Source organism: Prinia subflava, chromosome 18 (assembly GCF_021018805.1).
Source record: "Prinia subflava isolate CZ2003 ecotype Zambia chromosome 18, Cam_Psub_1.2, whole genome shotgun sequence".
NCBI classification, from domain to species: domain Eukaryota; kingdom Metazoa; phylum Chordata; class Aves; order Passeriformes; family Cisticolidae; genus Prinia; species Prinia subflava.
The window spans coordinates 11,307,280-11,332,257 of record NC_086264.1 but is presented as its reverse complement, the minus strand read 5'-3'; the positions used below and the strand labels follow the sequence as shown (position 1 = coordinate 11,332,257).

At 45.9% G+C, this 24,978-nt stretch overlaps 2 protein-coding genes across 2 annotated transcripts; both read left to right on the top strand.

Annotated features, from left to right (window-relative positions):
* Positions 1-1,521: 1,521 nt before the first annotated feature.
* HPSE (heparanase) lies at positions 1,522-13,954 on the top strand. The gene is made up of 12 exons (XM_063415235.1): positions 1,522-1,944; positions 3,369-3,514; positions 4,542-4,667; positions 4,992-5,165; positions 5,621-5,792; positions 6,253-6,300; positions 7,739-7,832; positions 8,442-8,548; positions 9,054-9,168; positions 10,806-10,924; positions 11,048-11,194; positions 11,931-13,954. Exons 1-12 carry the CDS (start codon positions 1,718-1,720, stop codon positions 12,088-12,090), a joined length of 1,635 nt encoding a protein of 544 aa, XP_063271305.1. The 5' UTR covers positions 1,522-1,717; the 3' UTR covers positions 12,091-13,954.
* A 2,905-nt stretch (positions 13,955-16,859) lies between these two features.
* Positions 16,860-23,733, top strand: COQ2 (coenzyme Q2, polyprenyltransferase). The gene is made up of 7 exons (XM_063415261.1): positions 16,860-17,115; positions 17,205-17,371; positions 20,084-20,205; positions 20,441-20,526; positions 21,434-21,567; positions 22,072-22,260; positions 23,205-23,733. Exons 1-7 carry the CDS (start codon positions 16,893-16,895, stop codon positions 23,358-23,360), a joined length of 1,077 nt encoding a protein of 358 aa, XP_063271331.1. The 5' UTR covers positions 16,860-16,892; the 3' UTR covers positions 23,361-23,733.
* The last annotated feature ends 1,245 nt before the right edge of the window (positions 23,734-24,978 follow it).

Sequence of the window (24,978 nt, the reverse complement as noted above, 5' to 3'; positions counted from 1 at the left end):
GAGTTACTCCTCTGGCAGATAGTCACCCCAGCCCTTCCTGGGTGGGGAATATAATTGGTTCTGCACCCCCAAATTGGGCAGCATTACCCTGACTAAGATCCTGAGACAGTCAGAAGTGTCACTGATGTTTCCTTTTCGGCAGGGCCGTGCATGTGCTTATCAAAAACAGAGTTAATTTGGTCAAGTTCTCCCAGTTCCGGTGGAGAGTTACTTAATAATCAAAAAATGTAGAGCAAGCAGGAACAGGAAGGGCCAGGCAGGCGAGCACTTGAGCCACAGATTAATGCCCCAACTTTGTGAGAAGTGCTGCACCCAAATAAAGTAACAGATTGGCAGCCTGTTCCAGCAGACTGCTGTTTTCAAAACAAACGTGCTAAGAAAGGTGGATGCTTCAGGATGAACTGCTGGAGGTGGGAAATGTAATGGTAGTGTTCAATGTAGTTGTTTAAAAATTCCAGTGTGCATAGAAAGTTAGAAACATTCTTGCAGTCCAGGAAGTAAATCGTATTCTGGGCTGCATCAAAGGGAGAATGGGCAGGTCGAGGGAGGTGACTGTCCCCCTCTACTCCAGACTCCATCTGTACTGCATCCAGCCCTGGGCCCCCCAAAACAAGAGGAATGGGGACCTGTTAGGAGGCCACAGAGGTGATCAGAGGGCTGGAACAACCCTCCTTTGAAGAGAGGCTGAGAAAGCTGGGGTTGTTCAGCCTGGAGAGGAGAAATGTGACCTTAGAGCACCTTGTAGTACCTGAAGGGATGACAAGAGAGCTGGAGAAGGACTTTTTACAAGGGCATGGAGTGGTAGGACAAGAGATGAATGGCCTTAAGCTGAAGGAGGGTTGGTTTAGACTCAATATCAGGAAGAAATTCTTTACTGTGAGGCACTGGCACAGGCTGCCCAGAGAAGCTGTAGACATCTCACTCCTACAAGTGCTCAAGGCCAGGCTGGATGGGGCTCTGAGCAAGCTGGTCTGGTGGGAGGCATCCCTGCCCATGGTGTAGGGTTTGGAACAACCCCAGCCATTCCATGACACTGAGGCATACCTGTTTCATGCCTACAGCTTGCTATTTATTCCCTGACAGCTTCCCACCAAGGCTAGCTGCTGCCAAAGAAGGCAAGTTTGGTACAGACTCTGCAGGGAGCACCTGGGGGGCAGACCCAGAGCCTGCCTGAATCTTTTTTGTCACATTAATTCCAATTTTCATGCCTCTGCAATCAGGACATATTCTTGTTCTAACAGTATGGGCTGTTGCAACAATCAGGTTTCAGCCTGTGTTCAGGCTGTGTGCTGCTGGGACTCAGTTTCCCGCAGTGGAGGCTACAGACGGGGTGCCCTGGGGACACCCCAGCCCTGGAGGGGCAGCGTTCAGTCTGTAGCCATTTCCCAGCCCTCTGGTTGTACACGGAAATGTCCAGGGCAGGGCGGGATGCTGGAGGAGGCGGCCGCAAGGCTGCCAAGGTGTGAGCAGGAAAGGAACCAGCCGGAAACACAGGTTCATTTTGCAATGCTTGGGGCCCTTGGGTAACGCCGGGTTTCGGGTGCCTTGCCGCTGACTTGAGGCTCGGAGATGCTGCCGGAGCCCTTCCAGAGGGTGGGGAAGGTGCTGCTCACGCCAGCGCGGCTCTTCCCGGCGGGGAGCGGAGCGCTGCAGCCCCGGGCCCGCCCTCCGCGGGGGTGGTGCCGGCAGCAGCGGCGCGGCGGGCCGGGAGCGGAGGATGCTGCTGCCGCTGCTGCCTCTCCTGCCGCCTCTCCTGCTGCCTCTCCTGCTGCCTCTCCTGCTGCCTCTCCTGCTGCCGCTGCCGGCGCTGGCCGAGGGGCAGCGGGCCGCGGTGCTGCGGCTGGGGCTCCGGGGCAGCCCCCGAGGGGAGGTGAGCCCGGCTTTCCTCTCCCTCACGCTGGATGCCAGCCTGGCCCGGGACCCGCGCTATGTCGCCCTGCTCAGGTGAGCCGCGTTTCGCCCTGTTGGGCTAAGGAGAATGGGGCTTGGTGGGGTGAGCCATCCCTGCAAACGCGCTGCGGAGAGAGCTGGGGGGGACGGGGAGTCCCCCGGGCATGGAACTGGGGTCGGGGAGAGGCTGCTGGATCCCCTCTGCTTCGGGGTTCATAATTTCGTCCTCCCGGGGCAGAAGGCGGCGCTTCCCGCAGGTGCCGCTTGTGCTGGGGAAGGAGCGGCTGGCCTGGGTGGATGCAGGGAGAAGCCAGCTCGGGGAGAAGCCTGCGAGAGGAGCTGCTTTGCCAGCAGAAAAAAAAAAGAGAAGGAAACGGAGGGAATTGCGGTTATTTGTCCTCGAGAAATGGAGGCTTCAGTGTCCTTATCTCTCTCTGCAAGTATCGGACAGAGGCTGTAGTGACGTGTGGGTCAGTCTTTTCCAGCTAACAAGTGGCTGGACAAGAGGAAACGGCCTCAAGTTGTACCAGGGGGGCTTTAGATTGGATATTAAGAAAAAATTCTTCACTGCATTGGAACAGGCTGCACAGGGAAGCAGATGGTGGGATCACCATCCATGAAAGCGTTCAAAAAACGTGTGGATCCTCCAGTCCTGCTTTGCCACCACTTGCACGTTTTCCTCCTTATTGAGGTGGTGACAAAGGTGACAAAAGTGCTCAGGTCTCCAACATCCAGCCCCAGCTGCACACCAGGCTCAGTCTGAGGCCAGCCCTGCCACCACGAGGAAGAGGGAAGTACTTGGTGGCCTCTAATCAGCTGTTTGTCACCACGGAGCAGATAGTGCCAAACATGCCCAGAGCCCTCCCATGCCTTGTGGTTTCCCCCAGAGAAGGCTGGCTGTCAGTGCTGCACATTCTGCATGGGATGTGAGCAAGTCACAGAGTTATGGTTCTTGTACACCTGCTTTGATAAAGTTAAGACCTCTCCCAGTAGGGACTCTTAATCTCCCTTGGGTACAAAGGGAATTGCTTTGGCTGCTGTAGATGGAAGCTGGGGCTGATGATGTAACTCAGTTTTGCGCCCAACTTCTCAAAGGACATTTATGTTGGTGTTGCGTAAACAAAACCAAAAAATCTTGGTGAGGAGGATGTTTAGGACCAAAAACCAATAGTGTTTTAAAGTTTTGTCTTACTTTGCCCACAGGATTTGGGTCCCTGCCCCTGACCACGTTCCCTCAGGCATGCTCTCCCCTTGTTGCCCATGAGACCCTCTCCTGGCCCACTTGGCCATCAGTGTCCCTCTTGCACAGTGCAGAGGGTGGGATGCAGATCCCAGCAAGCCATCAGGAATTCTCTGAGGCTACTGGGTTGCCCCAGGTCACCTACTGCAGCATGTCCCTCAAAGTGCTTGCCATGTTTACCCTCTACACAGTCTGCATAAATATAGTGATTTTCTGTTTCTCGGCATTCCCTTCTCAGCAACTCCAAACTGCGTACCCTGGCAACGGCCCTGTCCCCAGGTTTTCTGAGGTTTGGTGGCACTGAGACAGATTTTCTTATCTTTGATCCCAACAAGGATTCAACTTCAGAAGAAAAAATCGTCTGGGAACTTCAGGCACAGCAAGGTAAAGTGGGCATCAATGTGTTAGGCTTGAAACCATGCTGGGTTTGGAGGGTCTTTGATGCAGGATGAGGATGCTGCAAGGGCACAGCAGCAGCACTGGGGGCCCTCCACAGGGTCAGTGTTGCTATCATCCAGGGAAAGGAGATCTCTGGACTTTTGGAATGGTTTGTGGGAAGAGCTGTGCCAGCTGTGGGAAAGGGAGAAAGGATGTAGGGGAATTTGTATCCTTCCTGGCATCTGCTGAGACTCTCCCTTTGCTGCCCTCTGCTCCCTGCAGCATTCTTGGGAGCTCCCCCATTGTCTGGGAGGTATCAAGTTCAGCTCAGAAGCTGTGGCTTCATTATGAAAATTATGGAACAGATGGAAGAAATTATCTGAGGAGAATAGAGTGTTCAATCTCTCTCCCAAAGCCAGAGACCTGGGCTGGGGGTGCAGCCTTGCCCTCCTGCTGCTTTGACAGGGCAAGTGCAAACCTGCTGGACCCCTGTCAACTGCTTGAGCTTGGTATTTTATCTTTGACCTTGGCAAAAGTGCAAGTTCAAAGTGTAAAACTCTTCAAGAGGTGTTTCAGATGAAAAAAATCCTGTATATTCCTGTGGAACATAGCAGAATTGTGCAATCCTTCATTACTGTATGACCCACGATGCTCAGTTTTGAAGACAAGTGGTACTTTTCCCCTCACAGCACTTTCCTAAGTAGCCACTTCCTGTGACTCTGGCTCGTGCCTTCCTCTCTGGCTATGGCTTGTTCCTGCTTTGCATGCTAAGAAAAAACATGAGTTTGAAGGAAAAGTCTTATGGCTCCTGTGTGGGGAAGTCAGCACTTTCCCCTGCACGAGATGGGCAGTGCAGGAAGCATTGCCCTGCTCCTGCCCCCAGCAGGGTGGGTCCTGATCCCTGCCACACCACTGCATGCCAGGGGGGTTTATCTGCTCCTCAAAGCCTACGCTTTGTCAGCTCACTGGAACAAGGCTTTGCTGGCTGTGGAGGTGAGGAGTTAATTCCTATCGACTTTCTTCTGCCCTACAGAGGCTTGTGGCTCCAGGCCTGCATTTGCTGCTGTTGGCAACGTGCTGCTGGCCCAATGGCCCAGCCAGGAGAAGCTGCTTCTTGCTGAACAGAACTGGAAAAAGCACAAAAACACCACCATTACAAGTAAGACTTAAACAGGGGGATGCAATTCTCTGCCCCACTGGAGCTGAAACCACTGAAAAAGGAACATTTCACCCTCTTAGAAAAATATTCAGAGAACTCTTTTTCTACTCTTTGCCACCTATTCAGCTGCAGGGGTTGGGAGGTTCTCAAAGCTTGCAAGATGTTGTGTGGTGAGGCCTGACCTCTTCTGTCTGGCTGGGAGAGCTTGGCACATCTGCAGCATCAGGCTAAATAAATACAGGCAGTAAAGATTGTTGCTTGGCCAGAGCTCAACTAGCACACTCTAACCTTGAGATAAACATCCCTCCTTTCTCCTCTGTGCAGAAAATACTCTGGATATTCTCTACAGCTTTGCAAACTGCTCAGGGTTTCACCTGATCTTTGGACTCAATGCCTTGCTGAGGAAAGGGGGCTTGCAGTGGGACAGCTCAAATGCCCAGGCGCTGCTGGACTACTGTGCTTCCCAGAGGTACAACATCTCCTGGGAGCTCGGGAATGGTAAGTGCTTGTTGGCCAGGCCAGCTGTCCCCTAGAAAATGCCACCAGAGGGTATGGGCTGCAAACTTTGGATGTTTTGGATGATGGCACATAAGGGCAAGGTGATGTTTTATTAAGAGACGTTAAGGTCTTAATTTGCAGAGGGATTTTACAAGAGGACACAATGAATGAGCAAATTGAGATGATTTTGCTGCTCCTACCAGGGCTTTGAGATGAGGTGAACGATGCCCCACAAGGTGCAAGATGTCACCTATGGGTGGGACAAAGTGCTGGAGAGCAGCACGCTGTATCCCCAGAGCTTTTGGTTTCATGCTCACCTTCAAATATCTCACCCACACCATGCCAGATCAGGCGAAGCCTTAGGGGACTGATGCTTCCCATGTGGATGGAGCTGCCCCATTTTGTGCCCCAGAAATAAGAGTGAGGTGTTGTTGATGTGCATCTCTCTTCCACAGAGCCCAACAGCTTCAGGAAAAAATCTAGCATCCACATTGATGGCTTCCAGCTGGGGCAAGATTTTATTCACTTACGCCAACTGCTGAATAACTATGCCCTCTACCAGCATGCCAAGCTCTACGGCCCCGACGTCGGGCAGCCCCGAAAGCACACGCAGAGACTGCTGAGAAGGTAGGGGTGTGAGGGCTTCCAGCAGTGCTCCCTGGGGTGGGGAGGTGTGGAGGATTGTGGCTTGTCTGCCCCTAGATGCAGCAGGCATGAAAAGGCTTCAAGGCAGGGGTTGAACAATTTTTTTTTTGATTGATGACAACTAAAATCTTGCATGCTTGAGTTGAAGGCCTGAATACTCAACCTGGCAGCACATCCGTGGTCCACACGTTTTTCCAGTGAGCTCCAGGCTCACTGGCACTGGCTCTAGGGTTGCTCAAAGGTCAATTCATCCTCCCAGCAACCTGCTGAGGCAGCCAGGCTGCCTAAAGCCTCCTCAAAAGCCTGGCCCCAAGCATTCACCATCAGTGCTCCAGCTGTGGGGAGAGGGGAGGGCTGTGCATGGCCTTGCACTGGTGGAAGGGCTGTGACCCATCACTGGTACTGCTAATCCCCTGCTCTCCACCGTTCCCTCTGGTTGCAGCTTCCTGAAATCGGGAGGGAAGGTGATTGACTCTGTCACATGGCACCAGTAAGTACCATTGGATACCACTGTCACTCTGATTACTGCCTCGTTTTCTTTAAAAAATGTCAATTTGGACAGAATTATCAATCTCCACAGAAAAGAGGGGGTGAAATGCCCCTTTTGACAGTTTCTCGGGGGCCTCTCCACAAATTTCTCTATTCAGAGATGAATTGAGGGAGCACATTACAGAAATGCTGAAGCCTCCAAAGGGGGCTCCCTTTGAGTTGAGGGGGTCCCCTCAACTCTCTTGGCACAGAGACCCAAAGCAGTGCTGAGGGGTTGTCACGTAAGCACAGCAGCAGGCAATGCAACATGGGCAAGATGATAATTTTGTTTGCTCTATTTATGTCTAGTTGATATAAAGGAAAAGCCCTGCAGGTCTGGCTGATCTTTGTCCCTGGAGAAGTGCCAGCAGCTCCTGCTGCTCCCTTGAGTTTGTTCTCTGAGTCATTTCAGGTTCTGTGTGGGTAACACCCTCACATCCCACAAACAGCTCTGGCACTGGGCCCTTTGCTCCTGTGCTGTGACTCTGATTTGTAGGTTTAAAGTGCTCACGGGAGCAGTGGGGTAAACTGGCCCCAGGGCCATGAACTCCACATGTTTGAAAGTCATTTCCACATGAAGGCAGTTTTCTTTCCAAAGTCAAAAGCAGGACATTGACATGCAGCAGTGGGAAAAGATGTACATACTTATTTTTTTAATATATGTATATATATGATGTATATATATGTATATATGATGTACACATACATCAGTTATCTATGTATTTTGAGCTGCTAGAAAGACATGAAACATGTCCTTTCCCCTTCCTGGGCTTTTCTTTACTAATTTAGGATTATCAGGTTTTAGCTTCCTCTTGTGGCTGGAAGGCTTTAGGCTGCTTTTGGTAGGACTGAGTGATAGCAGGATGAGATGCAAAACCCACAAACATCCCAATTTATTTGGATAAACCAGACTTAAAAGCTCTTCTGCTCATGGTGAGGGCAACCTTCACGCCACAGGGATGCCCACATCCCAGCTCGCTTCAAGTGGCCAAAATATTCCAGCAGATGTCCAAAAATATCAGAATATTTTTAATATATAACTTGACAGAGTAAAGCAAATAATCACATGGGAGTGTCAGACTCCTCAACAAGAGATTTACAGAAGGTGGCTCTTGTTAATGCTTTCCTTATTCTAAATGAGTAGATGCAAATAAACCTATTACTTCTGCTGGTGGAAATTTTTGTGATAGCCTGCATCCATTGAGGTAATTATATCTGAAATTATAATTGTTTATAATTGACAGACCTACACATTTGGAAAACAAAAAATTAAAAAGCTCTGGACAGAAAAATCTTGCTGTGGATAAATGTACCAATCAACTGAATATTTTCAGTGGTATTTGGTACCACTGGTGGTATTTTCTCCTAATTTTGGCTATGTTTTTTTCCCCCATTTTCAGTTACTATGTGAATGGACGGAGTGCAACAAGGGGGGATTTCTTGAGCCCTGAAGTGCTGGATACCTTTGCCACAGCCATATATGAAGTCCTGGAGGTGCCTTGTCCTGTTCAGTCATTCCCATGTTCAGTTTTCAGGGGGTTAGAAGAAAATCCAAATTATAGCAATAAACAGGGATACTCAAAGCTTGAGTTCTGCTGACATTGTATATTAAAAAATATCTAATTAAAATTAATGATACTAACAATAAATGAGTTCAAACAGTTTGCCATGCAGCAAACGTGGTGCCAGGTGCATCACACACCTACAACATTCTCATTTATTTATACAGTAATTAATCAGGGATGTAATTTATGGATATCCCATCCCTCCCATGCAATTTTTTAATATTTTGAGATCCTGAGAGCATTATAACTTAGAATACAGCACTGCTCAGCACAAGAAGAATAATGGGACCTGGATTTTAGTGATGTTTGCCCTGTTTTACATGGGTAGCAAGTTTGTTTATTTTCAGGGGGGATGTAACTCTACCTCTAGTCCTTTTGATCCAAATTTCTGTGACATCCCATCTCGGAGCATTATCCCTTAAATGTAAACATCCTAAGTAAGCCTTTGGCTAAAGCACAACACTTTGCTTATTTCAGTAGCCAAAAAATTAACTGTATTCTCTTTCTCTTCTTCCCTAATCCCTTCCACACTGGCCAGATTGTTGATCAGACTGTGCCAGACAAGAAGGTGTGGCTGGGAGAGACGAGCTCTGCCTACGGAGGAGGAGCCCCCAGACTGTCTAACACTTATGTTGCTGGCTTTATGTGAGTACTGTGTCCCTGATGTGGGGAAATTACATCTCTTGCCAGCTGAATGGGGCTACCCCACAGGAAAAACGTGGCTTCCTCAGGCTTCCTGGGGAGTGTGGGTGGTTTTTTTCCATCCTATAAGACATGATGACTCTTTACCAGGGCCTGGTGGGCCAGCAAGTCAAAGTCTGATAATGACAGGCAACCTTGTTGTTGGTGTGATGATTTCTCTCAGCCTTCAGACCCTTTGCAATTCAGAAGAATCTGCTGCCACTCCTTGTTTCCACCATCTACAAACAGGGGAATGGAGCAACTGTTCCCACCAACTTCAAGAAGTTGTCTGAAATGATTTTTAAATGTAATTGATGCAAGACTTGAAATTAGTTGTGTGCTTTTAAGGAAGTCAGCATCATGCACTAATTTTTGTTTTCCTGCTTCCCGAGCTGGTTGGAGAGGGGGAACACGGTACAGTTGAGTTCAGCACTTTCATCTGCGTGACATTTGCCTCATTTTTTGGCAGGTGGTTGGACAAACTGGGGCTCTCAGCCAGGCAGGGGATTGATGTGGTGATGAGACAGGTTTTCTTCGGGGCAGGGACCTACCACCTGGTGGATGCCAACTTGGAGCCTTTGCCGGTATGTAAAGAACACGCCCTGGATGCACCTCTGCACAGACAACACTGGGTGTGGAGGGACTAGCCAGCCATTTGAACAATGTTTTTTTTTGTTTGGATGGTCACAGGTATCCTTGTTAAAGTTATCTCATGTTCCACTACAGATTAATGTGTTATTACATTTATATGTATGCACACAAGGTGTTTACCCCAGATGCAGGGGTGCAGTCAGTCTTCAGTAGAGCAGAAACTGATTTGTGGGACACCACGCTCTGGTTTGTACACAGGAGCTCCTGGGGCTCACAAGGCTTTTCTGGATGGCCTGTTTTGGTTTGAGTACTCCTCAGCTGAGTAATGAGTAGTTTATAAACAGAAGTGAAAAGAGATATTAAAATAAATTATATTCCAAGTGAAAACCAGGCCAACACGAACTCAAGATTCAAGCATTATAGGTCGTGAGCATATTCATCCTACAGTGGTGGCTGAAGGATAATTAGATTGAAATATATATTTAGTATAGTTTGATTTACAGTTTGAATAACATTTTGCTGTGATGAAACTTCATTATATGAACTATACACTATTCTTGTACACACGGCACATTTCTTTGCACTACTAGCACTCAGATTGGGGTGAGAGGACAACATCTTCCTTTTTAGCTTTCCTCTCATTTTTCTGCTTCCAAATTGTGATTTTCTCAGTTGGTCATAGAGACAGCCTGAAAGAAAACCCAGCATAAAGGGATTTTCCATCCTACTTGCTCAGCTGCTTCCTATGCATCATCAGGCTTGTGGACTTGGGCTTTTCATTCCCTCATTTAAAATAGGTTTAATGTGGATTGAAACTGTGTGCCTTGTTCCTCACCTACAGGCAATACAGACACTAACCAGGCAAATAATGCTTCAGAGGCAGGGAAATCCAAACCCAGGTGCATCAGCTGTAGTTAACACAGAAATAAGGAAGCACAGCAGTGGCAGAAGGCTGCACTTCCTTGCAGAGGGATTGAGCATGAAGGCGGATAGGAAAAGTAATTTTCTGGGCATGCGGTGAGTCAGAAGAGAAACACAACAGTTTTTCTCCTAAGAAAACCTCAAAGACAAACAGATGACCTGAGAAGAGGTCTTTGAAAGCCTGGAAAGACATGGAAAAAATGAGTCTGCACTGGGCATCCTCCTGCTCTGAGGCATCATCCTGGGGTGTGAGAGGATGCCCTTGTGACTCAGGTTCAGAAATCAACCCTGAGACCTGTTCAAAAGTACAATGCTAATGAAAGGGGTTAAAATTTAGAAGTTCCTCCCTGGTGTTGCACCTGTGCCTTAGGTACAAGCTTTCTTGCAGGAAGGGCAGCTCACACCTCTGCATTCAGAGGTTCTCTGTACCCTGCAGAAGGGCCTTTCCAAAATGCAAACAATCTCTCCCTGACAGAGCTCTGAGAGTTCCGTCTGAAGGGGAAAATGACTCTAAAGTGCCTTGTAAACACAGCTGCTCACAGGCAGGGCTTCCCCTTTAGCTAGGGTGTTTGTGTGAATTTAAGTAAATGTGGTGAAAAGCTTGGTCAAGCAAAAAGCCACGGGGGAAAACCCTTAGAAACAAGCTTCAAAATGAAGCTGAGATTAAGCACTGTACAAGAATGCTTCCATGTGTTTTTGTGCCTCCCAGGACTACTGGCTCTCGCTGCTCTACAAGAAGCTGGTGGGTGCCAAGGTGCTGCAGGTCGGCCTGGCAGGAGCCGACAAGAGGAAGCTCCGTGTCTACCTCCACTGCACCAACAGCCTCAAGTAAGCCTCCAGAAAGGGCAAAATATCCCAAAAAGTGAGCCCGCAGGCCAACAAACACCATTTGGGACAGTGCAAGGTCACACATTATTCTGATCCCCACCATCACCTTCTCTTGCCTTGCAGCCCCAAGTACAGAGAAGGGGATGTGACGCTGTTTGCCTTAAACCTCTACAATGTCACCCAACATTTGGAGCTACCGGCTCACCTATCGAGCAAGCACGTGGATCAGTACCTCTTACTGCCTCATGGCAAAGAGAATATTCTTTCCAGGTGAGTTGCAATTCCTCCAGTCCCTGTGGCAAAGACTGTGAGCAGGCTTAGATGGTCTTAAAAACCTCACCTTATTCTATTTGCAAGGGGAAAGAAGAGGTTACCATTCAGTCACTTGGGGTTTATGCAGTAAGATCTGACTTTTGTTAAATCAGGTCTCCTAAACTCAGGCTGCTGAAAGTTTGCTAAGTTATAAGGACGTTTACTTCAAGATAATTTGGAAGTTTATCCTAGCAGGGTTCAGTGTTTTGCCCCAGCTGCTAAAGTCCTGTTTTGCTTTGTTTTGCTTGTTTTTTCTCAAGCACAGGTATATTGCTTTCCCAGCTGCTGGCTCCTGATTTACAGCAGCGTGTTCAGGCTTTGTATGTTGGTGGGGGTCTTTTTGTTGTCATCGTTAGTGCATCCACAGGGGAAGGATCTGCTCTGCAGGCATAAAAGAATATTAACATTTTCAGGAGAAAAAGCAATTGAAATTTGTACTTTTCAAAGCCTATTTAGGTGTTTACCTCACTGGAAGAGACAGAAATGTACTTTTTAATGTGCCTGTGCTACCACTCTGAAGGGTCCTTGCAGCGGGAGTGCTGCAGATGTCTGTGTCCGTGTGTGTACACACACACTGAAGGGAAGTTTAGTTTGGCTTTGGGCTGAGGTGTTGTTTACTCTCAGGCCCAGAGCAGATTGTGCTCGATGGCAAACAGAGCACAGCTGCCCAAGGAGTCTCTCTGTCCCTCTCCAGGTCTATTGAGCTGAACGGCCGTGTGCTGCGGATGCTGGATGATGAAACACTGCCAGAGCTTACAGAAAAGCCCCTTGGCCCCGGCAGCCTGCTCGGCCTTCCAGCCTTCTCCTACGGCTTTTACGTTATCAAAAACGCCAAAGCTATCGCTTGCATTTAAGTGGGCAGCACACACACTCAGGATAAATGTAAAGAATTTGGCTACCAGGGAATTCTAATCCTAGAAATTCATATTTCTACCACAGGATTTAATTCTGGTAAGGGGTGCACATTTTGCAGCACTAGTACAACGCTGAGCTGGGAAAGACATCAGGTCCCGCTGAATAACAGGTACATGAAAGATCCCAGGAGAATTATCCAGGTAGAATAAGGCCAGGCAGGGGCTGGTTTTGCTCTTGATCCAGCCTGTCACTGTGCTTGAGCATGGAACCCTTCTCCACACCATGCAGGGAGCTTCTCACACTGCTTGGGGCTCTGCCAGCCCAGGCACTGCAATCTCCCCTATCCCCCTCATTCCTGCAAGTGCAGCTCCTAAAGCAGTTTCTTCAAAAGCTTGCCTTCAGAAAGGATGAGCAGAGTTTATATTTGAGCTGTACAGCTGTGATTTCGCACCGTGTGGGGAAGCCTGAGGGGGTTGTGGTTGCTGAGGGTATCTTAGGGTGGAAAGTGTGGACACGCAAAGCAAACCGAGGTCAGAGTGCTTGCAGGGGCAAAGGCCTTGCAGAGAACCAGATCCTCTATCAGATTTGGGGAAACGACACACATTTTTCTCAAGCTAGGAGAGTTCAGTCACAAGATGGAGCTGTGGCTCTGTGCTTTCCTAAGGCAAGTTGTTGATGCTGGAGATGTGGGCTGTTCTTGTAGGGTGGTCTACCCCTGCCATCACACACTTCATCCCTGCAAGGAAAGGAGAGGAGCCCAGCAGGCCCTGGCAATAACCCTCTGTGCTCAGGGGCCTGCACAGTGAGTGCTCAGGACTCCTCAACCTGCACCACCCTGCAGGCAGCTCAGCTGAAAGGACTTCCCTGAACCTATGCACTGATAAAGCTCTCTCTGCTTTACACTCCCTAATGCACTCAGGTCTCTTCTGTCCTCGGGGAAATGGGGTAGGAAAGAGGCTGAGGAAAACACTCACCCCTCAACCACCAGAGAGACACCAGTGGCCTTAGAGCATCCTGGGGACAGAACTGCCCAGCCAGGTGACATCCTTCCTACTGGCAAAACAGCGATTTTGGACAGAAATTGGTGTTGGTGGTGGCTTTTCTCCCCAGCTGTGCCTTCCCCATGCACACCCTGCTGCAGCTGGCTGTGCCAGCAATAGCTCCCTGTGGCACACAGGCTGCTGGTCTCCAGGCCAACAAAAAGCCTTGGACTGTAGCTGTGGCCTCCTACACTTATTTATTTGCATTTACTTTTCTTGAAGGTATGTAACGCACACCACTCTCAATGCCTTATGACGTTTATTTATGACCACAGCAGGGAACAACAACCCCACACCACTGTACTTCCCTTTTTAAGGTTTAAAAAGATGCTACCAGCTACAAGGGGTTTAACGCAGGGCAGGGAACCCTTTTTAATGAGAGAACTTTCAAAACTGATGTATTTTTTTAGCTGTGATGAAAACCTGCACACTAAAAAGGTTATACTTGAGTTCAGTGTGTCAAAGAAGTGTGTGCATCCACAGAGCAGATGCATTCTGTGAAGGGTTTTTTATCAGGAGATAACATAGATCAGAAATGAGGAAGGCTGAGTTTGTTTACATTGCCCAAGTTCCATAAGAGAAGTAAAGGGAGTCTAAGATGGAAAGTCTTACAGAAAGTTAATAATACATTATTATTAATTTATTAATTTATTATAATTATTATTATTAAAGTTGCAACTAAAACATCAAAGTTATTATTTGCCCTGGTAGCTTCTTTTTAAAACTTTTCTAAAAAAATTGTTTATTCCAATGCTTGTGAGTTTTGTATTTGAAGACTTTAATTAAAGTAATTTATACCAAGTTTTGGCAACCTTTTTCTTACAGACTCCTTTTTGACATGCTGATACCAGGACACTCCCTACTTTTCTTTTCGTCATTAACTTCCCGTGGGTTTTTGGTTTTGTTTTTTTTTTTTTTTTGTTATCAACAAGAGTACCCAAGTACACAAAAACGAAAGAAGTCCTACGTAGGTATTGTCTTTCGTAGGTATTGTCTTTCGATTGTGTTTGCCCACCAGTTTGGGAGCCCTCCACCCAGTGTGACTCAGTCCCCACACATGTGCTGGTGGCTGGCACACAGAACTGCCAGGAGGGGCCCGGGGATGTTTGCACATGCAAATGACAGCTGCTGCCAACCGTGTCTCCTTTGAACCCTGCTCCTCATGGTGGGGCAGGGAGGTTTGATTTAGCTCAGAAACATTTATAAAGCATTGCACATCAAGATAATAGCTACTGTTGGCTCTCTGCAAACAGAGCAAGAGGGATGTAAGTGCAGGAACGGGAAAGATGCTGGATCCCAGCGCTCCAAGGAAGCTGTGGTCTGATGCAGAGATGAACATCACCCTCACAGGAGCAATGCCTGCCCCACTCTTATCTCTGGGGCTTTTATTCCTCTGTGAATGCTGTAAACCTTGGGGGATTGAATATGTGCGTGTACACTTATTTGAGAACAGGGAGAATCATATCTCCCACTCATTGTAATTAACTTTTGCTCTTTTGACTCTGGAGGTCAGATTACTCACACTGGGTCCGCTGTTAATCAGTTCCTGGAAGGTGGTGTAAGATGCATCACACTTTGGTACAGGGGATCATTTGGTGTATGTGAAAATAAGGAAACTGATGGCCTCCTTGGAGTCAGGGACATTTTGACCATCAACTCAGATTTGAGCTAAACAAGACACCTGGGCTTTATTAGTCTGAAATGAATTATCTCCTAATTTACCTTTCACTGAAGGGCCAGGCCACTTTATTACAAATATAAATACAGTGGCAGTAACTGTAGAAGTTTACTTTGTGTGAGTTTACTTTTCTGCTCTACTTCCACAAGCTCCGTCAAAATTTTCTGCAGATAATCCAGGGTTTCCTAACCACATCACACATAAAAAAACCCCAAAGCAGTGTCTGTAGAGGAGCATCCACCTGCTGACAGTCAGGGCACCTATGTTCTGGACATGGCAGGCAGAGAGGCTGTGGGGATTCATTGCCAGGACTCACTATTCAAACACACCTCAGGTACTCATCTGTGACTGAATAAAGCCCACAATGACCTTATCAATGTGAAATGGAGCCTAGATTATTAGTTACTCTTCATCAGAATTGAGCAACTCTTTCCTGTGCAAATCGTTTTACTGCTGATTGTGGAGTACTGCTGATTAAAACAATAAATGGCAAAACATTAAAGCCACTTCTCCATTAAATTTATATTTCACTTCCCCCTGCTAGTCGGTATCTCAGGAAATTAAAGTTCAAAATGATTTCCATTGTTTTCTACCAGTGTGTGAGTCGTTCAAGCTGAAGGAAGTGTGTAATGCAAAAAAAATTATACTCTACAGGGACAATGAACTCCCCAAAGAATCTTTCAGCAGCAGATCTGGGGGCATTTTGACACTGAAACATGGCATGCTAAGCAAAGGTTTTATGGCTCTGTCCTCTGCTCTCTGTTTGTGCAATAACTCATAAATTGGTGTTACCACCCTGAAGGTAACTGAGGTTCTTCTTAGTGGGTCCCTTGGGGTGGATAAGAGTGAAATGACATTTGAATGACGGGTGTTTATATACAGTGGGTTTGGTTTAGAAGAGTGGAAAGGAGGCATGCAGCTGTTTCCGTTATTATCTACAGAAACACAACAACAAAAAAGTATAAAGATAACATTTAAGAAAATATGTAAGGAAAAGAAAGAGAAAGGACAAGACAGTGGAGAGGAAGGATATGAAAGGAATGAGAAGAATGTGACTTCACAAACAAACAGTGAGTCTGCTTGTAGGAAAATCTAGATACTGATAGGTGAAAGAAGCAACAGGAGTGACCATAAATTTCAGAGGAATGTTACTAATTGACACAGACTTGCTCATCCAAGGCCGTGTTAAATTCCTGGGCTTAGAGATACAAAGAAAGAAAGGCGGGGAGTGTCGTGCATATTAGAAGGGGATAGTTATTAAGATGATTTGGGCAGCCTGTACCTCTCAAGTACCTCAGGCAATGGGGAAAGGAAGAGGGTCATGCAGCCGGGAAAAACAGGATTAAAAGGAAGCTATGTCCTCCAACAACTTGAGAGACACCAGGGAAATGCCCCATGGCCTCTCCCTTTATTCAAATAAAGTTAGAGGACTTCTCTCGCTTCTTTTTGGACATAAACTTCTGGTGCTGTGAATTTTTGGCCACAGATAACACTACCTGTGGACCTAGCAACAAGACTTGAAAGATGCATTGAATTTCCATGTGTGATAATCGCAGCCTTGATCCATCATAACTGAATTATGAAGTTCAATGGGTTAATACACAGTCTGGTTCAGGTGGGAATGGCCAGTTACCTCCCCTTGTTGCTAAGCGAAGGTGGGTTTGTTGTGACCACCTGGGCTGTTTTTATGCAGCTCTGAGGTTTCATAACACACACCCCAAGCTCTCTCCTCCTCCCCTGCGGCTCGGGGAGTGCAAATGTGGCCTCAGCCAAGCGCCCGCTGCTGCTTTTGCAACTCGCTGATTGCCGGAGTCATTAACCCTCAGCATTTCAGTCCCTCACACAGGTGGTGAGACAACTGAGTGAGCCAGCAGAAAAGATACAAAGGCCACATGGAAAATCTGATTATTTTTTTAAATTATCTACAGTGAGTGAAGGTCTGAAGATGATCCATGTGTTAAGAACGATCACGTTAAGTGTGGGGAACGAGGCTTTCCCCGAGCACACCCCGGCCCGCCTCAGCGCCTGAGGGCGCGGCGCATGCGCGGCGCCGCCTGACCGCGGCCAGCGGGGCGGTGCTAAGATGGCGGCGGCGCTGCTGGCGCGGCTGTGCCGGGGCACCGCGGGCCTGCGGGGCACCGCGGGGCTCCGCGCCGCCCGCCCGGCCCTCGCCGCCGCCCCGCCGCCTCTCCGCCGCCCCGCCGCGCCCCTGGGGCCGCGCAGCTTCTCGGCGGCCGAGCTGGTGCGCGCCGCGCCGGCCCCGCTGCAGCCCTACCTGCGGCTCATGCGGCTGCACCAGCCCGCCGGTGAGCGCGGCGGGGAGGGCCGGGGCTCCGTGCCCGCCGCGGCCGCCCGGTCCCCGCTGAGCCCGGCCGCGGGTTTTGTCTCCCCGCAGGGACGTGGCTGCTGTACCTGCCGTGCACATGGAGCATCGGGCTGGCGGCCGCGCCCGGCTGCCTCCCGGACTGGCGCATGCTGTCGCTGTTCGGCGTGGGAGCCGTGCTCATGCGGGGGGCCGGCTGCACCATCAATGACATGTGGGACCGCGACTATGACAGACAGGTAGAGAACCGTGGGGCAGCGTGCGGCCACAGGGCAAGGACCCGGCTTCAGACTGGAAGAGAGGTTCAGGTTAGGTGTCAGGAAGAAGTTCTTTGCTCTGAGGATGCTGAGGCATTGGAGCAGGTTGCCCAGAGAAGTTGTAGGTAGCCCATCCCTGGAAGTATTCAAAGCCAAGCTGGATGGGGCTGCGAGTAACCTGGGCTAGGGAAAAGTGTCCCTGCCCTCAGCACAAGGATTGGAATGAGATGATCTTTAAGGTCGCCTTCCAACCCAAGCCCTTCTGTGATTCAGTGCACCAAGCACATGCCCACTCATCTCCATCATCACAGAATCAACAGAATTTTAGGGTTGGAAGGGACCTTGGGAGATGATCTAGTTCAAACCCCTTGCCAATGCCAGCTCACCTAGAGCAGGTTACCCAGGAACACATCCAAGTGGGTTTGCAATATCTCCAGGGAGATATTCTATCACCGTGGAGGCCTAACCAGGAAAAACAGACTGGGGACACAGATCTGGGTGCAACAACAGCAGCAGGGCAGAAGCCCTGCCCTTAGTTTATTTTTCCATTATATATCTGTGTCAAGGTGACCATGGATTGGAGAAGGGTATCGCCACCTCTCCTGTCACATTGGTCCAGGAGGCTCATTCAACCTCCCCTTCTCTTGGAGAAAGAATTCATAACATTGCCAATATTTACAAAACATGGTCCTGTGTTTACAATTCACCAGCGTGAGAAACTGCACATTTCTCCTTTAATATGAACGCTCAGCAAACCAGGAAAATTCATGGCAACAATATTCCACTTAACAAATGCTGTTTTTTCTCAGCCAAGCACCAAGGATCCTGAAGGCACTGAAGTACATGAACATCACCAGTGATTCCTTGCTGAGTGCAGACTCCAGGTTCAGGAATTCCTCCATGTTTCTGTCTGAGATGCACACAATTAGTCTTATTTGCTCAAAAAATAGTAGAAAGTATTTTGTTCCATATAACATTTCTCTGTCCAGGACTGTAATAAGTCTTCTAGAATAATCACATCTAAAGATGTGAGATAAAATACATGTGTAAAAGATAAAGATGTGTAAGATAAAATACATGCTGTTGTCATCTGTAGGCAGTTCTTGACAAAGTTTATTTCTCACCCTTGTTTTGCATGACAGAACAAACCAATTAACACTTTTTTGCAACACTTGCTAGTTACAATCGTTCCAATAATGATTTTTTGCCCTTAATTTTAGGAGCAGTGTTTCCTTGTTTTGTTAATTTTGGCTGTTCAGAGTATCATGCCCAACCCTGAGCCAATCCCCATCTATTATGTTGTGTTTTTTCTTTATCATCTCCCATTTGTTCAGAAGGGGGAAATAAGCAAAAGATTTTGAAATATGCACAGGTGCAGGCTTGGAGAGGAACATCCTGGTGATGCGTCACTGTTTGTTCCTCCTGTTTTTTGTTCCTGTAATTGCTCCTGTGGTTTTGGGGCTTGGGTTTTGACCCTGCAAGACACAGAATATTGAGCTAATCTGGGATGTGAAGTTCTTAGTCTGGCACTTGTATTTGTGCTCTTGGGAAGGCAGGGAATGAGGTTTATGGCAGCTTTGGATGGTTTAGGGTTTGGAAGGTGTTAACAACTCCATATGCTAAACAGGTTTGATGTGAGGGTGTGATAAGAGGGAATTTCAATATAATGATTATATTTATGTGTTATGTGCTGTGATCAGATGGCAAGTTTTAAAAATTGCCTTCACAGCTTTTTCTGGGGTATCTTAAAAGGCTGCCTTCAACATAAGTGCCATAAAGGCCAGGCCAGCAGCAGGATTTTGGCTGGGCAGAGTGGTGTGGGGTTTAGATTTTGTGTTACTGATTATTTGGGACGTGTTTTCTTTAAGTGAAACATCCCATGTTTGGTTGCACTGTGCAGTGGAATTGGTCACAGGCATGTTAAATGCATGTTTAAACTCCAAAAGCAGTGTTTGGTGTTAAAATAACCTGATGGCAGGGGGGAGAACAAGCTAAAAGAGTTTATTTAAATTCACATTATTCAAGCGTAGGCAAGATACTTTATGTGTACATAACATTCTGTAAAAAGTTGGATTTCGAACCTCTTTCAATAGACTTGACACCATTTTCATCAACATGCACAATTTCATGGAATTGTTAGGGTTGAAAGGCACCTCTGGAGTTCATCCAGTCCAAACCCCTGCCAAGGCAGGGTCACCTGGAGCAGGTGACACAGAAACATGTCCAGGTGGGGTTTGGAATATCTCCAGAGAGGGAGACTCCACAACCTCCATGGGCAGCCTGTTCCAGTGCTCTGCCACCCTCATGTAAAGAAGTTCTTCCTCATGTTTAGGTGAAATTCAGTCATTTGGGGTTTTTTTGGCATTGGTCACCTTTGGCAAGTAACTCACCATTCATTTGTTATAACTTTTTTCTGATACTTGTTTCATTCTTCAGTTTATCTTGTATTATTTCTTGTTCTAGAGAGAGTTTCTAAAGTCTGCTGTGTCCCAGCTGGGATTAAATTAATTGTCTTTTCACAGCTATTAACTCTACATCAATGGGACTGGATTGTGAAAATGCCATTAGAGAGAAACAAAAGTAAACAACAGAATTAGGGCCCTTTCATTTCTCTTCAGAAAATAGGAAACAGACATTGTAAAATGCCCATCAGTTGCAGATGCACCTGGTGGTAATATTATTTCTGTTTTTTAGGTTGCAAGAACAGCAAGCAGACCTCTGGCAGCTGGAGATATTTCCACTTTCCAGTCCTTGGTTTTTCTGGGAGGACAGCTCAGCCTGGCGCTCTGTGTGCTTCTGTGCCTGAATTACTACAGGTGATGTATGAGTTTAAAAACCAAAAACCTTTTGCTTTTTAAAGTCTGGTTCTGGGTGCTGAGTTAAGCACAGAGATTTTGAGTGGAAAAGGTGTTGGGGTCAGAGGGAGGAGGTTATTAATCATGGAATTGTAATTGAAGGGAAAATAATTAGGTCAGTGCTGTGTACAGCTCTTTCAGTGCTGCTCTAGATCTTTAGCCTGGCAAACAATAATCCTCTTGGTACTTTCTACAGTATCATTCTGGGAGCAGCCTCTTTATCCCTTGTGATCACCTACCCTCTGATGAAGAGAATAACATACTGGCCACAGCTGGTTTTGGGTGAGATGGAGATTTTTTTTTTTCTATTTTTTTTAATTTCAGCTGTATTTTTTGGAGTGTTTTATGAATTAGTACTTGAGCTTTAGCAATCTGACTTTTTATAACTTTACATCAAAATAGAAACACCTTACAGACAAAGATTTGTTGTGCCATGAGCTTCTTAATTTCTCACAGGCATCAGAGTTGATGTGTGGCTTTGGGGTTTTTTTTTTTTGGTTAGAAATCAGTTCCTTGTTTTGCTGGAGTGATATGAGGAAGAAGAGTAGGGAGAAAATAAATATTTGTCATTTGAGACTGAGCTATAGTTTCGTGGTTATTTCAAAACCCTTCTTAAATACAGATTTGTCTGTATTTAATAATAATAATAAATACAGCATTTCAATCTTCACTTCTAAAATAACTCCTGAACAGATACTGATGGTTGTTGTGTTTTAGGTTAAGCTACTAAAACATACCTGTGTATATTGGCTCTCACATTCCAGCTGTCTTCAGGGGTTTTTTTTTAACCAAAATTGTCATTTTCAGCCTAAAAGTACCATAGTTGGCTGCTGTATACTGTTCTGGAACCAGTTATGCTGACATCTTTTCTTACTCTGACATCTGAGCATTTTATCTTCACACCTGTTGTTTGTGTATTCTGGAGTAGTTCTGTGCAAATGTTCTATACTAATGAAGTCAAATTCAAATTAGGGAAAAATGTGTGTCATATGTGCTTTTCCTTGCATGTCCAGAGTATTTAATGTCAAATTATTTATATTTGTTACCTGCCTGAAAACAAGTAGTAGAGAAGTAAAGATGTTAGTGTTGTACAAAAAGCCACTGATATGATACACTCTCAAATAAATAATATTTAATTGCTCCTGGCATTGTTGTAACTTCCTCTTTTTTATTCTCTTAATGTTTTTAGGACTTACATTTAATTGGGGAGCCCTTCTTGGCTGGTCAGCCATCAGAGGGTCGTGTGAGTGGTCTGTGTGCTTGCCCTTGTACTTTGCTGGAGTCATGTGGACACTGGTGTACGACACCATTTATGCACATCAGGTAGGGCAGTGAGGCATTCCAAATACCTGTGTTTAAACACACAGGTTTGTGTTTCTTTTATAAATCTGTTGTTGAACAGCAGAACTAACTTCCTGCAGTTCTTCACCCTCAGCTGAGCTGAAGCAACACCAGAGAAGTCCCAGCCCTTCGATGTTTTATTGCTGTTTGCCAAGGTTTTACAAATCAGGTGGAAAGATGGAAGTACAATGCCCTTTGTGCTCTCTGTTATGCTTTTGCATTGTGTAAATAACTTTGACAATGATATTAACTCTTGGCTGCTAAAGCAGCTCTAAGACAAACCTTTAAATTTTTATGTGGGGACATAAATTAATTTTATCAATTTTATCAATTTTATGTGGGGACATCAATTTAACTGCCCTTAAATTGAATTCCTAGTAAGAAGCATTGGGAATTTAAGCAAGTCCCCCCTGTTTATTTTTCTTACAAGTGCCATCGGGTTATGGATTTTCATATTTCATATGGTAATTCATCCTTTCACTGCAGGATAAGAGGGACGACATCATGATCGGCGTGAAGTCGACGGCGCTGCAGTTCAAGGAGGACACCAAGCAGTGGCTCAGTGGCTTCAGCCTGGCCATGCTCATGGGTTTGTGCGTGGCAGGGCTGAATTGCAACCAGACCTTCCCATATTACTCAGCTGTGGCTGCCGTGGGGGCTCACCTGGCACACCAGGTTTGATGGGTTTGTTTAGACTTTTTCCATCTGGAATTTCTTCCTAAGAAGTCAGAGAGGTTTTCAACCTCCATCAGTTCATGCTATACCTTATGGGTTGGGGTTTTTTGTGGTTTTTTGGAGGGGTTTGTTTGTTTGTTTTTTGGGTTTTTTGTGGGTTTTTTGTTTTGTTTTGTTTTTTTTGTTTTTGTTTTCTGTTTTTTGGTTTTGGTTTTTTGGGGGGTTTTGGGGGTTTTTTTGGCTTTGGTTTTTTATTTTTTTGGGGTTTTTTTTCTTTTATTTCTGACTCCCAGCAGAGAGCTGCCATGCTGGGTAAGCCAAGCCTTGCTTCTGGCTGCTATTGCAGGTGTCCTGGTTCTTGCTGGAAAGAAATTGCATGAGCTTGGCTAAGCGCAGCTGGACTAAAACCAGCCCTGTGTGACAAGGCAGTTGTGCCTTCCCTGTGCTTTCCTGGCTCACTGCTGCCTCTCCAGTGCCTTTTCTCTACTGAAACATGAACACCTTGCAGCAGAAATGGAAAAGTGCACGTTGTAGAGGGGCTCATTTTTATTTGAAGTTACATTGAAGAATTAGTGGCAACCTACTGAGGAAAATCTCAAAGGGAATTATTTACGTGCCCAGATATTTTTGCACTTTTAAACATCAAACCAGACACACCAGTAACTGGGCTGTTTATATCATCTTCCATTGAGATGGTCTGGGAATCATGTTCATATGAGATCCTTGACTTTTCTGCTGTATGTTGAAAAAAATCTGCCAAATACAAATGCCAGTTATCCAAAAAGAAATTTTTAAGCACAGAGTATTCTTGTTTCTTGTGGAGATAAGGGTAGACTTTAGAGCTTAAGAATAATTTTTTGAAGTTGCAGATCGTTTTGTGATGTGTCAGATATTTATGAGTCTGTAGAATAATAATCCTCTAATGTTATACTGTGCTTTTGCAGATTTACACTTTGGACATCGACAAGCCTGAAGACTGTTGGAAAAAATTTGCTTCAAATCGTACTGTAGGAATTCTGCTCTTCATAGGGATTGTGCTTGGAAATCTGTGGAAACAAAAGGACTTAAAAAATGTAGAAGAGCCTTCAGAGAACAGATAGTTGAAATCAGTATACTGATATTTTACTCTAACTGAAGTGTAAGTATTGTAAGAAGGAAAACACTTTTAATATAAATGTAGCTGCTTTATATTGTTTATTTATAGAAGCTGGTGGAAACATTCTTGTTTCTGAAATCATGTAATTGAGATAATTCTGCAATGGAAGTTTTGGTTATCTGGGAAGAACTTCAATCTGCATAGAAGCTCCAAAAAAGTGAAGCTGCTCTGCTGGTCCTGTGTAGGAGAAGCAAACTTCTGTCAAGCTCTGGAGATTGTGAACCCAACATTTTTTATGAAGCAGGTTCTCTTAGTGACAGCATGGGTAAAAATGCAAAATAATTTTTGGATGTAAATAAAATCTAGCTGTACATGTTTGATGGTCTGGTTTTTTACAGAGGTTATTTTCAGTTTGAGTTGGAGCTTGCTGCATGGAAGAGTTGCAATAACTGTTTTTGTCCTGGGATATCTGGGAGCAGTCAGGACTCTTGAGTGTGGGAGTTCCACAATAAGGAGTCCACCATAATAGAGAAGCGTTTAAGATTTTCTGCTCTTGCTGTGATTGCTGCAGCAGGTGCTTTCCATGTGAAAAGAACAGGCTTCTGCAAGGTTGCCTGCACAGAATGAGCTGAGCTTGTTTGTCAGGAGTCATTTGAACCCAGACTAAGGACTGAAAACAAAAACAGAGCAGCCCAGAGCTGTTGCCAAGTGTGTGTGAGCAGAGGTTGACCCTGGGCTACAAATTTGTCATGCAAACTGTTGACTTTTTTTAAACTTATTTTTAATTCTGCTTGTTTTGACTTCTGCCTACCGGTTTTATTTGTAGTCTTACAGGAAAAACTTGTTTCTAGGGGGATGCCTAGAAGCAGTAAAAATAGCAAGTACAGGCTAACTAAATCACCCTTACACAGAAGTTGTTCTTAAATAGGATTTCTATTTCTGGGGTGGAGAAAGTATTAAGTTGAAGAAAAGCAGTTTAATAATGAAAAACAAGAAGCTTCTGATGAGTTATGTGACTTAGCTGCATTTTGTAGAGGGAGAATTTGATGCATCCAACTTGAAGTTGAACTTTGTTTATTAGCCATTTACTAGTAATTAAAAAGTCTTGTAAAATAACAACTATGGATCAGTTTCTCAGGACTAGTAGTGTTACTTTAGTGAGGTGGTGGCAAAAGTTATCAATCTGTTTCTAACATACTGAAGTGTCTTTAGGTAGCTCAGATTTGGGGTCCAGAACTTAAAAATCATTTCATATTTTCTGTGGGACTTTTCCAAATTCATCCTAATTTCATCTTACACAGATAAGAGCTGTATTTTTAGGTTAATTGCCTGGAAAACAGAAAGATTTGGGCTCCAGGCTGTAATACTTGGGATATTAAATTCCTGAATAATTTATGATTAATACAGGGAAATAAATAATTTTTAAAGTGCAAAAGAGATAAAAGCCAAGCTGCTTCCTGGCTAAAACCTTCCTGTTTTGATCTGCTGGCAGATATATGTGCATCTCCTCTCTTCATTCCCAAGGCATTTTATTCCAAATCTTCACTAAGACACTCTGTGCTGTAATTGAATACAGTTTCTAAAAAAGCTTTCAAATACTCCTGTCTCTAAGCATCAGCTTT